This window comes from Sciurus carolinensis, chromosome 4 (assembly GCF_902686445.1).
Source record: "Sciurus carolinensis chromosome 4, mSciCar1.2, whole genome shotgun sequence".
Taxonomy (NCBI): Eukaryota; Metazoa; Chordata; class Mammalia; order Rodentia; family Sciuridae; genus Sciurus; species Sciurus carolinensis.
The window spans coordinates 99,902,420-99,919,493 of record NC_062216.1 but is presented as its reverse complement, the minus strand read 5'-3'; the positions used below and the strand labels follow the sequence as shown (position 1 = coordinate 99,919,493).

The following is a 17,074-nucleotide window of genomic DNA, read 5'->3' as shown; positions in this document are numbered from 1 at the left end:
TAACTGCAAGGCAAGACTGAGGTAGTAAATCCACACCCTACCCAGCTTCCTGTTTGGTGATATTCAGACCTTGAGCACATTTTTACTGAGTTATGCATATGTATGTATATATATATATATTTCATATATATGTACATTTTATACATTTATGTAAGTATAAATGGAAATATTTGACCTTATACCCATTTAACATTTTCTGTTTTATTCAACAGAAATCTTCTTGACAGAGACACCTTTTCTAAATCTGATCCAAGTAAGTATATGTTAATTTGCTTTTTGATACAGCCTATTTATTTTATTTACTTGATTTTGCAAAAATTATGTGAAACGCATAGTTCTTATCTAAATCCTAGAAAGAGGGAGATGGTCCTAAGCTTTGCTTGCTTATCTACCTGGGCAGTACTATGACTAAAGATGAAGTGGCTTAGCACTTTGAGAATAAGGAAATGAAGATGATTCCTACATATGACAGTTTACTTTGAAATTAAAACTTCATGATATGGTCACATAATAGAAATACCATTGGAAAGACAGAAATAGTAGGCCATAATTTTTTAAGAGTTTAAGTTACAGAAATAATACTTCTTAAAAAAAAATTGAAGGGGGATAAAAGGTATATCAACCAGTGAAATGCATGGCTTCTGCCATGAGCTGAGTTTGATGACTAAGTAGAGATATTAAAACTTACAAATAACTTGTAAAATGAAAAGCGTAGTTTGAATTAGAAAACAGCAGAAGTGTGTAAATGAAATAGTGTTCTAAATCTCATAATATTTAGAAATTGATATACAGGAGTTCTGGTCTCTGCAATGTATAAACAACACAGTTAATTACAGGAAAACGTTTTTTGTCAGGTTCTGGAAGATTCTTGAAGTTGTCATTGGCAGGGGAAGGCATTGCAATTTTGAGATATTAAAAAGTCTTGGGGTTTATTTTACAAGTAGAAGAGATGCTTTTTATCCCTTAATCTTTACCCAAAGCTCTTAATCTCCCTTTCTTGGACTACCTTTATTGATTCATAGAATTTTTTACCTATTTAAAAATATTGAGGGCGGATGTGGTAATTATTAAATTGTGAGTATGATTTGTCCCAGTTTGTCCCTCTTATGATGTCTTTGAGCACTTTAAATATCTTAGGAGAAATTTGACTTATATCTATTAACACACTGACATACTTCAAATTATTAAATTATAGTTTTAAGATTTATCTACATCTGTACTTAATATAAAGATAATAGCAAGTAATTATTGTGTTCTTTACATGTCAAACTGTATGCATATTGAGTTCCAAAGGTCTAATATAGTTTGTTCTCTGCTTCTTCAAAGTAATTTTTAATTGTTTGATGATTGACTATCAGTTTTCTTGCCAGGGAGTTAGACATTTAATTGTGATGTAGCTTTTGGACAGTTGTAAAAGAAATTCTATGCATTCACATCTGATGTTTATAAGAGACATTTATATATGTATTTTCTCATCTTTTGTAGTTTGTGTCTTATATGTACAAGGAGTTGGAAATAAAGAATGGAGAGAGGTAAGATAAAGAGTATTTAAAAAATCACTGTGCTGGAAGATATAGTATAAGCTCTATTTTAACAATTTAATCAAATGGAACTTCCCAGTTTTTAAGTTTTTTCAATACAAAAGTTTTATCTTTCTTTTTATGACAGTTATCTTTCCATCATATGTTTAATACTACTGAATGCTTATGAATGTTTAACTTATTTATGAGCTTCTTGTGAAATAGTCTAGACCTGAGATTTTTGCTTGCCTTGGCCAAGTATTGTATTATGGTCTACTTCACATGATTTCTCCTGTAAGTATGTGGACTTAGTCTCCCACTCGGAGTTCAACTGATTTTCATAAAATTCCACATAAAAGGGTTTTGTGTTGTCCTTAATATCAAATATCACATGACTTTTGCCAGTTATTTGTTTGAAAATAAAGTAGAAACTCAGTTTCCTAATAAAAATATTCACTGATGAAGCATAAGCAAAGAGTCTGAACTATCATTTTCATTCATTTATTTTCTAGTGTATCTCCAAGTTTGAATGGAAAGGTGATCACTGGAGGGTGGGTGCATACTAAAACAGGGGACATTCCATGGGTCTGTCATTTCTGGTTATTTCAGGAAGGGAGTGCATTGTTTTAATAGGGTTACTCTTTCTGGGTAGATTTCCCTACAGGGATTTGTGCTATTTGTTCTCACAGATTGCTTTGTGTCAACCATGTTATCGATGCATCTCAATTGTGAGGTAGAGGTTAAGAGTGGATCATTGTAATTTATTGTCATAACTGGGGGAAAAGACATCATTCAAAACTTTTGCTACTGATAATAAGTTGGTAGTCAGTGGATACTGAGCACAAGTTTCTTATGTACCTTTCCACCACTTTAATAAATACTTGAGATGATCAGCTTATAGAGAAAAGAAGTTTAGTTTGTCTCACAAGTTTTATAAGTTCCAGTCTGTGATGGGTTGGCCCTGTTGCTTTGGAGGAAGTCGTACATCCTGTGAGGGATGCATGACAGAGCAAAATTGCTCACCTCATTGCCAGGAAGCAAAAGGGAGGGAGGAAGAGGCTATCATTTCACAATCTCCTTCAAACACTATTGACCTGAACACCTCCCACTAAGCTCTACCTCTTAAAAGTTCCACAATTTCCCAAATAGGGCACCCTGGGGACCAAGTCTTTAACACACAGGCCTTTGGGGGACCTTTATGATCTAACCTATAAAATTCTGTCCCTGGTTTACAAAGGTTCATGTCCATCTCATAATGAAGAATGCATTTAATCCATCTCTAAGAATTAAAAAAAATCTTAACTCTTTCATCATTTCTCAAAAGTCTAAGTCTAATCTCCTCTGAGACATAGGCAAACTCAGTTGTGAGCTCCTATAAGTAATTAAAGTTACATATTTCCAAGATATAGTGGTGGGACTGGCACAGGGTAAACATTCCCATCTTTAAAGGGAGGAATAGAAGAACAGAAGGAAATGGTATGAAATAAAACTGAAACCTATCAGGGCAAAAATATTACACTGAAATCTCCCTGTCTGGCATCAGGTGTGCATTGTGGCAGGATGTAGGTTCCTAAGGATTTGGGCAGACCCATATACTATGGTCTTACTGTCCACGTGGGCTACAATCAACCTTACCTCTTAAAAATTCTGTGAGCTTCCAATAATACCACCCTGGGACCAACGCTTTAACACATGGTCCTATCCCTTGGGCTGGCTCTGCTTGCTGCCTGCTGCTTTTCCTGATAATTGTTGCATGTTGCTGGCATCTATATCTTCTTGGGATCTCTATTACATCTTGACCTTGAGTCTCACAATCCCATGCATTGCCCTGTTAGGGGCTGCTTAAGGGACTTTGACCCTGCAGAACACTGTCTTGCCTCAGGCTTTCATTCGAAGTCTTGGTGAAAGCCTTTCTGACTCCAAAGTGTTTGCATTCTGCGTGCCTGGAAAACCAGCACTGGGTAGGTGACATCAGGATTTGCCACCAACTTGAGTTGTACTTGGGCCCATTTGAACCATGATTATAGTGGCTTCTTAGTGCTGTGCTGACCAACTATGAGGAAATGATTCCCTAGTGGATCCTAGGTGAAGAGGGTACCAAGGACTCTCTTCTCAAAGAGTGTCTTGAAAACAAATTTGCATTTTCACATAGTTGGGCCTGTAATTCATGTGATGGCCTTGCAAATTTCTGAGATGCCCCTAAGATCTTTTCTATTATCCCAGTGCAGAGGCTTCTTTTTATCAGTGCTAATAACTGCACTTTTTTATTTTTTTTATTTTTTAAACATGTGCCTCCTTTTCTGGCTAAGCTGCAAATTTTCTAAAGTTTTCTGCTCTGCTCCTCTTTGTGTCTGATTCTCACTTTAAATTTGGCTACAGGCAGCCAATACCTATGCTGCAATTTGAATGCTTTATTACTTTGAAATTTCCTCTGCCAGATAAACTGATCTATCATCTTTAAACTCAGCCTCCCACAACATATCAGGGAATGAACCAAAAACATCCAAATTCTTTGCCATGTTGTAACAACCATAGTCTTTAAGCAAATTCTAGTATTGTTCTTATTTCCATCTAAAGGCTCATCAGCATAGCCTTCACTGTTAGCATCTCTATTAGCATTCTGGTCTGAATCACCCAGTAAAGCTCCACTTGCAGCATTTTAGGCCTTTTCTAGCTTGCTTCTCTAAACTTTTCCAAATTTCTCCTGTAAACCAGTTCCAAAGACTTCTCTACGTCATCATACATGTAGTAATTGTAAAGATCACTCCACTTGTTATCAATTTTTTGTTAGCTTACTGTTACTCTAATGGATACCTGTGACAATCAACTTATAAAGAGAAAAGATTTAGTTTAGCTCATAGTTCCAAAGGTTCCAGTCCATGATTGGTTGGCCCTATTGCTCTGGTTGAGGGATTAGATCATGGCAGGAGTAGGTGGCAGAGAAAAGAAAGGTGAGTGTGAGATCTCACAATGCCCTCAGGGGCATGCCCCCACTGACTTGAAGACCTTCTGTCAGGCTCCACCTCAATGGCTCCACCGCCTCCCACTAGCACCACCCTGGGGACCAAGCCTTTAACTTAGGGGCCTTTGGGGGATATTTAATACCCAAACTAAAGCACTATATCTAATTGCTTTTGCACACTTCTGTATTGTTGTTTAATATTTACCTTGAATTCTACATATTCAAAGGTAAACTTCTCTTCCTTACCCTATGTCTGCTTCATATTTGCTATAAAAATGGCTAATAATATCATCAATCAAAATATAAAACCAATTTTTATCGTTGTCCTCACTTCCCACTTCATTGTCATTTAATCAGTGATCCAGCACTGTGAATTCTCCTTATGAACAAAACAAAACAATAACTCTCATATGAGCCTTGTCCTTTATTCAGACAAAGGTTGTCTTTTGTCTTCCTTGTTGCAACATTTTCCTGTCTATGCTCTCTTGTCTCTTCTTCATCTTTCTCTTTATTCCTTTGATATTCCTCCTGTAAGTTATGCTGTCTGCTATCATTCACTCTTGAGTTCCCTTTCTCAAAAGGCTGGGACAGTCCAATATGGAACTTCTGACTGGCATAGGTGCCATGCTACACAGGACTTAGCATTTACCAGGTTGTTCAGAACATGGTATTACTTCAGAAACCAAGAGAGGAACCAGGCAGCTGGGTCAATGTAGCTCCTAATGATGGAGCAATTAGAAACTTCATTAGATAAGGGGAGTTTGAGAAAGGACAATAGAAAATATTTCAGAACTGAACTAGGGACTTCATTCTCATTGAGTGCTAAAGGACAGTCTCAACTCCCTTGCTTGATACATTTCCTATTGCTGAAGCAGTGAAATTTTAAGTTTCTTACATAACTTACAAGTTCTTTCATAATAGTAATGGTTAACTATTACGGTTAATAATAGTTAACCAATAATGGTTTCAAGCCCTTAACATATATTGACTAATTTAGTTTTTACCACAACTTTAAAAAGTAGAAACTACAACAATCCTTGTTTTATACACGAGGAAACAGAAACACAGAAAAGTTAAGTAATTTGACCACAGTTACTTGGTTGTAAATGATAGAGTGAAGATTTCAACCTAGACTGTCTGACTCCAGAGCCATCAGGCTACCCTAGTATGCACCATTGCTATCTGATCTCAACCATTACAGTCTGATTTTAGAAATGGGAAGACATTTTATATCTTATTTTGGAGTCTTACTAGTACTTTCTTTAGCTCAATCTGAAAGAAAGTCAAGTAGGAAGAAGTTTATTTGTATAAAGTGATGTATTGTTAAACTGAAACAAAACAATATTTTGCTGGAGTAGAAAGTTGGTAAGAGGAGATCATACTCAAACAGGGTATTGAATACAAAGTGAAAATGGAGAAGGTGATGAGTTGTGTAGAATGAGTAGAAGATGGAGATGGGGAGTCACCAGTTGTCTTTGTTTTGTGTTGCTATAACACAATACCACAGGCTGGGTAATTTATAAGGAGAAAAACTATTTTTCCTATTTCTGGAGGCTGGAAATCCAGCATCAATGCTTAGGGGCCCACATCTTGAGCAGGGGCTTCTTGTTTCATTATCCCATTGTGGAATGTAGAAGGGCAAGAGCATGGGAGGGCTGAATGCGTGAACTCGTTCTTATTACAAGAACCCACTTACTCCATAATGAACCCTCCCCTGAGATGATGGCATTAATCCATTCATGAGGGCATTACCTAATCATCTCCTAAAAGTCCCAGCTCCTAGCATTGCTGCATTGGAGATTAAGTTTCCTATCCAGGAATTTTGGGGAGGGAGCATTTTCAAACCATAATATCAATGAACAGACAATTTCAATGATGTTTCAAAAGAGTTAAATGTGTTAAAGAGGGGAGAATGGTATGGAAGAATTGAAAGGACATGCCAGATGCAACAGACAAACAATGTGTAGCATTTAGCAACTAAAGGGACTTGCTAGGGAAGAGAAAGGAATGAGAAAGTGAAATATACATGTTAGTAATCCCCATAAAACATTTTGAGGACAGTTTTCTTTTATTGAGAGCCATGCACTGGATCTCAGTGACTCTGTTTCCCCATCTGTAACATGAGGGATGATGATGATGATTCTACGTTACATGTTGTTCTGATGATGAAATGGTAACTACTGATAATAGTATCTGGTACATAGGAAGCACTTATACCATTAAAAATACATTTGGATTCCAAGACATTAAGCGACTTGCCTTAAAAAAAAAATAGCAAGTGGCAGGTAAGTAAATTGCAACAGTATATAATTTTATAAAATTCTTTACACAGGCTCAGCAGTTGATGGGAAAATGACCTATGGGATTTACTTGGCCTCAAACCTAATCTGAAGCTGTGGTGTTACACAGCTGCTAAAAAGCTAATGCAATCTGAGGCTGCATTGACGGATGTGCAGTGCTCTACATCAAGGAAGATAATGCTATTATGTTGAACCATATGAAATTGTCATTTTTGTAGGTCAAAAGTGGTTGAATATTGGCAATTTTTTGTGATTCAAAGCATGACTATTGTATTTTGCTCTGGTGGGAGCAAATTTGGAATGTTACTTTTTCAGTTATGCATTTCAGTCCATCAAAATGCCAAGTATGGCCAAATACCTTGGCGCATACCTATAATCCCAGTGACTGGGAGGCTGAGGCAGGAGGATTCCAAGTTGGAGACCAGCCTGGCCATTTTTGCAAGATCCTGTCTCAAAATAAAAAGATGTGACTTAGTGGTAGCTAGCTTTCATCCCACGTACTGCCAAAAAACAAAAATAAAAACAAAAACAAAAAAAGTGTGTTTGAGGAGGATTACCATCTTGAAGTAAGGGATAGAAGCTCTGCCATGTGAATAAAGGGAGGTATATTCTGAAAAATGTGAAGACTGAGTAGTCATGATGATTATCTTCAAACTCTTAGAATATTTTCATTTGGAAATGGGGCTATGCTAACTTGATCCTGTTCGTAAGGAAACAAAAAATTCTGATACAAAGGTTGGAGAGACAAAGAGGTGATGTTAGTCCACCATGAGGAAAAACTTTGTAGCACATAGAGCCTCTTACAGTAGAATGAGTTTCCTGGAACCATATTTAGGAACTATAGTGGATGTCCTGTTACAAGCACTCCACATTCAGTCATCAGGGAAAAGGTGGACTCAGCTAAATGTCCTTGCTAGTGTCTGTTTTATGATGTTATGGAGTTTAAAAAGAATTTCCTAATCATTTTATCAATTTTCCAAATACTTTTTATGTATTGAACATTATTTTACAGGTATGGAAATTAGTTGTCATGATATTTCAGACTAGGAAATTTTTGAGACTTTATTAAAAAATACCCATTTATCAATTAGATCATCATTAAGTGGGTGCCAAATGTGTGACTGGAGTGGTGAATGTGTTTTTGTCACAAGGAGCATGCAATATATAGATGGAGAGTTTTCCCAACAGTCTTGGTATATCTGTATAATTAATTTACTGATTTAGGTATCAACATTATCCTGATAACATAGTGATTGTGTTTTTATTTGAATTCAGTTGTGCTATGGAAAAACATACTAACATTAGATGTTCTGTTCCAATATAAATTCATTTTAGATGGTAAGGGGTGGGGGAGTAAAAAAAGAGCTTAAAATATGAAACAAAAGTCTCCAAATAAAGACAGAGAAAATTATTTTAAATTAAACTGTATTTGAAACCTGCAATTTTAAAATTACTTCTGTCACTATTAGAATTACCACTTTTTCTTTAATAAATTCTAATGATGTTGTGAATTATGGAAAGCTCTTGAAATAATGGATCTTTTAAAACTAAAATGATCTTTCAGTACATAATAATGTCAGAACTAGAAATGATACTTAAATGCCATGAATTATAAAATATGATAATCTCTTAGTGGCAAGTGGATATAGCAAAGTAACATCCCTAAGGGCACGCATTTTACTTTGAGAGGTTCAGAAAATGTTGCAATTAACTTCTTTGAGTTAGATTTTAGCTCTCCATAAGTACCCCACCTTGTGAATTACCTTTAAGCATTTAAAATTACTAAGTTGGTTCTGGATTCCCTGACTTAGAATGTACTGAAAGAAAGCAAGCTGAAGTTGTTTATAAACCACAGTGATTGTAGTTCAGAGGCAAACAGTTCTATAGTTTGATATTGTCTCTGCTCTGCTTTATTTTGTTGACACTGAGCTATTTTAACATTCATTCATCTCCATATTGAGTAATAGATGTAACACACACGTGCGTGCGTGCACACAGACACACATATTTGAGGAAGGATGAGGAAATTCTTAATACTTCCACTGAACTGTTATTATAACAAGTCTTTTCTAACCTCACAAAATTTCCACCATGCACCTTTGAAATTTACTAACGTTTATATCTTATGGTTCTTGTTTTCTTTTCCTTTATACCATTCAGTAAACTTCAAAGATTTTAAAATTAAATTTGTTTAACTGAAATATAAATATTTTTAAAAATAATTAAAAATTAAACATACTAAAGGGGCAATATGATGTTTTGATATATGTGTGTATTATGTAAGGTTTAAATCAGGTTAAACATATTGATCTCCTCAGACATTTATTTCCTCATGGTAAATTTTGAAAATTCTTTATTTCTAGTTTTTGATACATTCTATACATAATTGCTATATAGAAAAATCCTTCTGTTCATTACTATGATAAAACTTCTTATCCCTATTCAACTATAACTTGGTATTATAGATCAACCTCCCTGTCCCCTTTCTCTGCAGCCTCTGGTGACTACCACTACTCTTAATTTCTGTAAGATTAACTTTTTAACATTCCACAAATAAAATGAGATCATATGGTACTTGTCTTTCCATGTCTAGCTTATTTCATTTAACAAAATGATCTAAGTTCCATCCATGTAGTTACAAATGTCTAGATTTCCTTCTTTTTTAATGGCTGAATAATATTCTACTGTGTATATGTGCCACATTTTCTTTATTCATTCATCAGTTGATAGACACTTAGGTGTTTCCATTTCTTGACGGTTGTGAGTAGAGCTGCAAAGATCATGGCAGGGCAGATACTTCTACATATGTTTTCTTTGTATGTACATACCCAGAAGTGGAATTGCTGGATCATACAGTAATTCTTGCTTTAATGTTTTTGGAAACTGCCATACAGTTTTCCTTAATGGCTTCATTAAGTTACATTCCCACCAACAGAGTGTGAGGGTTCTCTTTTCTCCACAGCTTCACCAGCACTTGTTATCTTTTATCTTTTGGAAGGATATTGGCTCTTCTTCCTGGGAGTGAGGTAGTTTCTCATTTTGGTTTTGATTTGCATTTCCCTGATGATTAGTGATGTTGAACATTTTTTCATACACCTGAAAATATGAATGTTTTCTTTTGAGAAATGCCTGTTTGCCTATTTGGTAATTGAGTTATTTGGTTTTTTGCTATTAAATTTGTAAAGTTTCTTTATATTTTGATTATCAACCCCTGTGAGATATAATGTTCAAATATTTCAAATATTCTGTTTGCTTAAGATTACTCTGTGTGTGTGTGTTTCCACACAAATTTTAGAATTTTTTAAAATAGTCCTGTGAAGAATGTCAAAGATATTATTATAGGGACTACAATGAATCTGCAGTTTTCTTTGGATTGTATGAACATTTTAATAATATTAATTCTTGTAAACCATGGTCATAGGATTTCTGACCCCCCCGCCTTTGGTATCCTTTGCAATTTCTTTCATCAGTGTTTTTTATAGTTTTTGTTGTGGATATCTTTCACTTCTGATTGAATTTATTCCTAATTTTTTTAGTAGCTATTGTAAAAGGGATTGATTTCTATTTCAGATAACTTGATATTGATGTATAACAATACTCCTGCTTTTTGTATGTAGATTATTTTTTATCCTACAATTTTGATGAACTCATTTATTAGTTATAGTAAGTTTTTGGTGAAGTCTTTGGGCTCCCTACATGTGAAATCTTGTCATCTGTGAACAGTGACCATTTGGATACCTCTTATTTCTTTCTCTTATCCAGTTGCTCTGGTTACAGTTCAATAGAATGTTGAGTGAAAGTGGCAAAAGTGGGCATCTTTGTCTTGTTACAGATCTTAGAAAAAATGCTTTCAACTTTTCTCCATTCAGTATTGTTACTTGTTTTATTTTATATGAGCTTTATTATGTTGATACTTGTTCCTTCTAAACCTAATTTGTTCAGTTTTTTATCATGAATGGATGTTAAATTTTTATCAAGTATCTTTTCTGCACCTATTGAAGTAATCATGTAGGTTTTGTCCCTTTTTTATGTGTTACATTACATTTATTGATTTGTGGGTATTGAAATATTCTTGCATCCATGAGATGAATCTCTCTTGATCACGGCGAATAGTCTTTTTAATGTGCTGTTGAATTCAGTTTGCTAGCATTTTGTAAACAATTTTTTCATCTATAATCATAAAGGAAAGCCTATAGCTTTCTTTTTCTGTGTGTGCTCTCATCTGGTTTTGATATTAGGGTAATGCTGGTCTTAATAGAATATGTTTGAAAGAATTCCCTCCTCTTAAGGACTGTATAGAGGGAAAAGAGGGGTGGGAGGGGTGGGGGGAAGGGAAAAAAATAACAGTATGAATCAAACAACATTGCCCTATGTAAATTTATGATTACACAAATGGTATGCCTTGACTCCATGTACAAACAGAGAAACAACATGTATCCCATTTGTTTACAATAATAAAAAAAATCTTAAAAAAAAAGAATTCCTTCCTCTTCAATATTTTAAAATAATTTAAGAAGAATTGGTATTAAACTAAATGTACTAAGTGTTTTGTAGAACTCAGAAGTGAAATCATGTGGTCCTGGACTTTCCTTTATGGTGGACATTTTATTGCTTAATCTCATTACTCATTATTGATCTGCTCAGGTTTTCTATTTCTTCATGAGTCAATGTTGGTAATGCATATTTTCCCAGTAATTTTTCCATTCCCTCTAGGATATCAAATTTGTTGGTTTATAGTTGTTTATAATAATTTGTAGTGATCCTTTGTATTTTTGTGGTGTCAGTTGTAACATCTCCCTTTTCATCTCTGTGTTCTCTTTAGACATCTCTTTCTTCTTCAGACTAGTTGAGGATTTGTCAAGTTGATCTTTTCAAAGAGTCAGCTTTTTCTTTTGTTGATCCTTTGTATTGTCTTTTTAGGTTTTTTTTTCCATTTATTTCTGTTCTGACAGTTATGACTTCTTTCCTTCTACCATTTGATTTTTTTTTTCTTCTTGTGCTGGTTCCCTGAGATGGAGTGATAGGTTGTTTAAATGAGATCTTTCTTGTTTCTTGATGTAGGCATTGATCACTATAAAATTCCTCCTTAAAATTGTGTTTGCTATATCCCCAAAGTTTTGGTACCTTGTTTTTTCATTTTCATTTGTTTCAAGAAATTTTAAATTTTTCTTCTGGATTTCTTCTTTCATCCTTTGGTTGTTCAAGAGTCAGTTTAATTCCCATGTATTTGTGTGCTTGCAATTTTTTTTCTTGTTATTGGTTTCTAATTCTATTGCATTGTGGTCAGAAAAGATACTCAGTTTGATTTCAGTGTTTTTAAGTTTGTTGAAACTAATTTTTTGATTTCTCCTGTGATCGATTCTAATGAATGTTTTGTGTACTATTGAGAAGAATGTGTTCTGTAAGTATTGAAGGAAATATTCTATAGATGTCTTGTTAATTCCTTTTGGCCTTGCATATAATTTAACTGCTGTTTTCTTATTTATTTTCTGTCTGGATGATCTGTCCGTTGCTAAAAGTGGGGTGTGAAGTCCCCTACCATGACTGTATTGGAGTCTTTCTGTTTTTAGTTCTATTGATATTTGGTGCTCCAGTATTGGGTGCACATATATTTAGAATTATTATTTCCTTTTGCTTAATTCATCTCTTAATCATTATATACTAGCCTTATTTGCTTTTACTGCTTTTAAGACCTATTTTTTTTCTGATAGAAATATGGCTATTTCTATTTTCTTTTAGATTTCATTGGCATGAGATATATTATTCCATTTTTTCACTTTTAGTCCCTGTGTGTCCTTGGAAGAGACGTGAGTTTCTTGTAAGTAACAGTTATTTAGCCTTGTCTTTTTATCCATTCAGTCACTGTATGTCTTTTAATTAAGGCATTTAATCAATTAACCTTTAAGGTAATTACTAATAGGTGAGGCCTTGTTACAGCCATTTTATAACTTGTCTTTGAGTTTTATTGGAGCTCCTTCCTTTCTTTCTCCCCCTATTGCTGTCTTCCTTGTGGTTAATTGATTTGTGTATGTTTTGATTCTTTATTATTTTTAGTTTAAGATTTTTGCTTTGTGGTTACCTTGATGCTTATAAAATCTATATTTTGATTATAACCTGCTATTTTGAAATGATAACAATATAATATGAATGTAAAGACAATAACAAAGGCATAGAGAGAAAACATAAATAATAATATCTACAGTAGCACTCCTTTACTTACCACATTTTTGAATTTTTGATGCCCCTACATCTTTCTATTTTTGCCTATATCATATATTAGTGTAGGTGTTGTTAATTGTTTGTGTCAGTTTTCTGTCATTGTGGCAAAATACCTGAGGTAATCTACTTAACAAGGGAAAATATTTATTTTGGCTCATGGATTTCAGAGGTTTTGGACCACAGTCACTTGACTTTGTTGCCAAGGGCCTGTGGCTCCATAGTACATTATGGTGGGAATATTTGGCAAAGGAGATCTATTCATCTTATGTTGCCTTGGAAGTAAAGAGAGAAAGAAGAAGAGGTTGGGGTCCCAGTATTCTCTTCTAGTACATGCCCTGGTGACCTCACTTCCTCCCACTAGGTGTCACTTCCTAAACACCCGTAATCTCTCAATAGTGCCACAGGCTGGGCATATGCTTTCAGCATATAAGGCTTTAGGGGACTTTCCAGATTTAAACTGTAGCATTTTATTTTTCGGTTTTCATGCTAATGATGATATAAATGATTTTTGTACCAATTTACAATGTAGGAACCTTCTGAATTTTTCTGTATAGTTACTTCTACCAGTGACTCCTACACACTCACATGTTATCTTCTTACTTATTAGTATCTCTGACACTAAGGTAGGTTACACCTGAATCTCATAGCTTAAGAACCTGCACAGTTTCAGGGGTGCGTCCAAGCCCATACTGCCGCTGGTGGCATTATAGGCCAAGACATGAGTGTGTTCCACCAAGGCGTGAGTCTCTGCCTGGTACTAGGGCATGTCTAGGACAGCTCTGCTGCCTGAATTTGGGGGATATATGGTATAGACAGTCCTTTGCCCACCAAACTGGGTCACGTCTGAGTCTCAGAGCTATAGGGTCCTGCATTGTATGGTTGGCAGGATGTGTTCCAGACCCACTCCAAAGCTGGCAACGGGGCAGGCTGAAAGTGGAGTCTGTTTTGCTAATTAGCAGTTCTCTGCCTGATGCTGGGGGGTGCCCAGAGGCTCCCTCTGTGAGCTCTGGCCTTGAATGGGGCCTTTGATTTTTGCTTAGTGTTGGTTCTCACTGCAGTGATCCCAGCATTGAACACCAAGAAAAAGTCCCTTGCCAACTTTGGTGCCCTGCTCGCCTGCTGGTGGAGTCTTGGTCCCCTCTTTGCTGCCTGAGGTTGAGGAGTGAGTATAGGCAGTCACTCACCTGACTGAAGCAGTTCCGTCTCTCTATCCATGGGTGATGGCTTGGAGGCGTGGGTTATGGGCTATGCCTGGTACTTTTTACCATGGTGGGCCAGATGCTGGGTTTTAGGTCTAAGGCTTGGTCATAAATCTCTCTCCTTCCTCCAAGCGAGGAGTATTTTACTTTTTACTCTGGAGATGGGGGAGGGATGATACTGACAACTCTTTCCTTCCTGCCTTATTGAATGCATCTCTTCTTTTTATTATGCTAAAACCAGGTACTATGGTCTCTCATTTGGCTTTGTTAGCTCTTGAGATGGTAATTTGGTCTGTGGGAAGATGAATGCTAGAAGAACTTAGCCACCTGTGTGCTCTGCCTCCAAACTCTACATTTTTCAAGTCTATTACCCGTTGAATGTAGATAATCATATAAGTTAAAATCATCCTATGTAAAATAATTGGAAGATTAAAATACCCTTGTCTTAGTCTGGGCTGTGTTTGGTCTGTGTCTGTTATGTTTGGTTTTGTGATAATAAAATTACCAACGTTGGATACTTTATAAGGAAAGAGCCTTACTTGTGATAGCTGGAAAGTCCAATAACATGGTACTACATCTGGCTGCGTTAAAACATGATTTAGTGGTACACAGGGAACATGGCCACATGTAGGATGGCATGCATGCAAGTAAGGAAGCAAGAGACCTAGGAGTGGTCAGTCTCACTTTTTTTTTTTTTAATTTTCTTCTTCTTTTTTAACATTCCTATCAAACCTGACTCACGCCTGAGATTATTAATTCATTCATGAGGGCACCACCCCCATGACCTCATTACCTTATACGAGACTTCCCCTCTTAAAGGTTCTGCCCCTTCAACATTGCCGAACTGGGCACCAACCCTCTAGTTCAGGGCCTCAGGGGGACAAGCCATATTCACACCATAGCATTGCATGATTCATTTTAAAAAAATATTCAACCTCATATATACAAACATTTAATTGATATATGAGAAAACTCATATTCCCCAATAAGGACCCCTTTATAAATTGAGTCAGTAGTTTTTTTCTTTATATTTGTAAAATATGTCGCTAATCACAGAATCAGTGGCTGATGATGACTTACGAAAATCAGTCCCTTAAAATATTATTTTTTAGGATATGATTTGATTTTCAAAAATGTTTTCAGTATTTTTATAATACTATAATTTAAACCTTGATGGAGTTTAGTCCTTTCTATAAAAATACAGAGATATTATCAAGGTATATTTTTGGATGATTAATGATTTAGGTGAATTCCTAATAATGAAAGATCCTAAAAATTAAATGAAGGTTTCTACATGAAACATTGTCTTAACCAAGAATATTAAGAAATCTATTTCTCTTCCTCTGTATTCATATATTTATATCTGTATAGTTTCATCTGATTGATCTATAATAATGTAAGATCTAGATAGAGCCTTTGGATTTTTAATGTCATCTTAGAAAAAAATGAATTTCAGATTATTGATTTGTGGGGAAAAAAAACTTTCATGATAAGTTATGACAGAACTACATCTCTTTCCTTCAGAGGAAGAGGGTGGTCAATTCTCTGGTAAGGCCAGTGTTTAAATTCTATGAGGAAATGTATGAGAAGTCAAATCTTAATTTTGTATGTGTGTCTAGGCATGAGTGTGTGTGTGTGTGTGTGTGTGTGTGTGTGTGTGAGCTTGCCATCCTCTAGTCAGGTGGGATATTTATATCCTAAATTGAGCTTTTTGGTTTGAATTTATCTTAGTAGTCTGTCTTAATATTGTTTACCATATAAAGTTTATCTACTTCTCTTATCTAAGCTCTGGGAAGTATCCTCTATGTATTATTAAGATTTAATTATATAAAATTAAAAATGTGTACTAGTTCATATGACCTTGTTATTACATCACTTTATGTTCAGTTGAAAATCAAATAAATATAAGACTGGGGGTTGTGCTGTCCCTTTATAATTTATTAAACCTTTCTGAACATTTTTCTCAAAACAGAGTTCAACTACTTGGTGCTATAAATAGATGGAATTACTGACTGTTCCTTCCACTACTGTTCCTCCAGAGCAGTTTAACAATTAGTTGATTTAGAAATCAGGAGTATTTCCAATCTATCATTTTCTGCAAGATTTGTTCCTAAATTGAAAAGTAGGTATTTATCCGATTAGCTCAAGCATAAAACAAAGAAAAACCTTCAAAGACTTGATTGTGAATTGTTCATTTGAAAATTTTTGCTTAAAGTGTTACAAGAAGCAATGTTGTATGTTCTAATAAAACTCACAATTTACATATTTTTTAAATAAAAGCTTTCACACTTTGTGAATTAAAAAACAGTTCCCTAATTATCAGATGATGAAAACTGAATATCATATTATTATGTAAAATTTCTTGATACATATTTGTATATGTTTATTGTGCCAGAGATTATTGTAACCAGGCTTGTACATACTTTTGACTAAATCTAGATTTGGTAATATTCAGAACAAGACTTTTTAGGACACAAGTTATAATTCTCTCATATGTCAATATTTCTGGGCATTTGTCATCAGTAAATATTATTAATAATTGTCTCTCCTCAATATTTTAAACCTCTCTGATATGCATAGAATGTTACACAGCTGTCTATTTTCTAAAGAAGTAGACATTTTTTATTTAGTAGTAAAAGTTATTAGTTAAGACCTAAATTTTATTTCAAGTCAAAAAGATTAATCATTAGGTTGAAAGCTAATATATTCTAGCCTCTGGGAAGGAACCAACATATTTCCCATGAGCTGAACTAGTCATAATGTATTTGTGGATTTCTTATTATTTTCGGTTTTTACTTTTCATAATATAATGAATTAAAAGCAGGAACACTGTTTAAAGTTTTTTGTTTCTGATATTTAAAATAAAACATATCA

The 17,074-nt window shown here is 34.8% G+C and overlaps 1 protein-coding gene across 1 annotated transcript in view; it reads left to right on the top strand.

Moving 5' to 3' along the window:
- The window catches only part of Cpne8 (copine 8), a 194,091-nt gene that overhangs the window by 29,729 nt on the left and 147,288 nt on the right, over positions 1 to 17,074 (top strand). The window contains exons 3-4 of the mRNA XM_047550827.1: positions 213 to 253; positions 1,486 to 1,532. Coding sequence (XP_047406783.1) covers positions 213 to 253; positions 1,486 to 1,532 — 88 coding nt within the window. The remainder of the gene's footprint in view (positions 1 to 212; positions 254 to 1,485; positions 1,533 to 17,074) is intronic.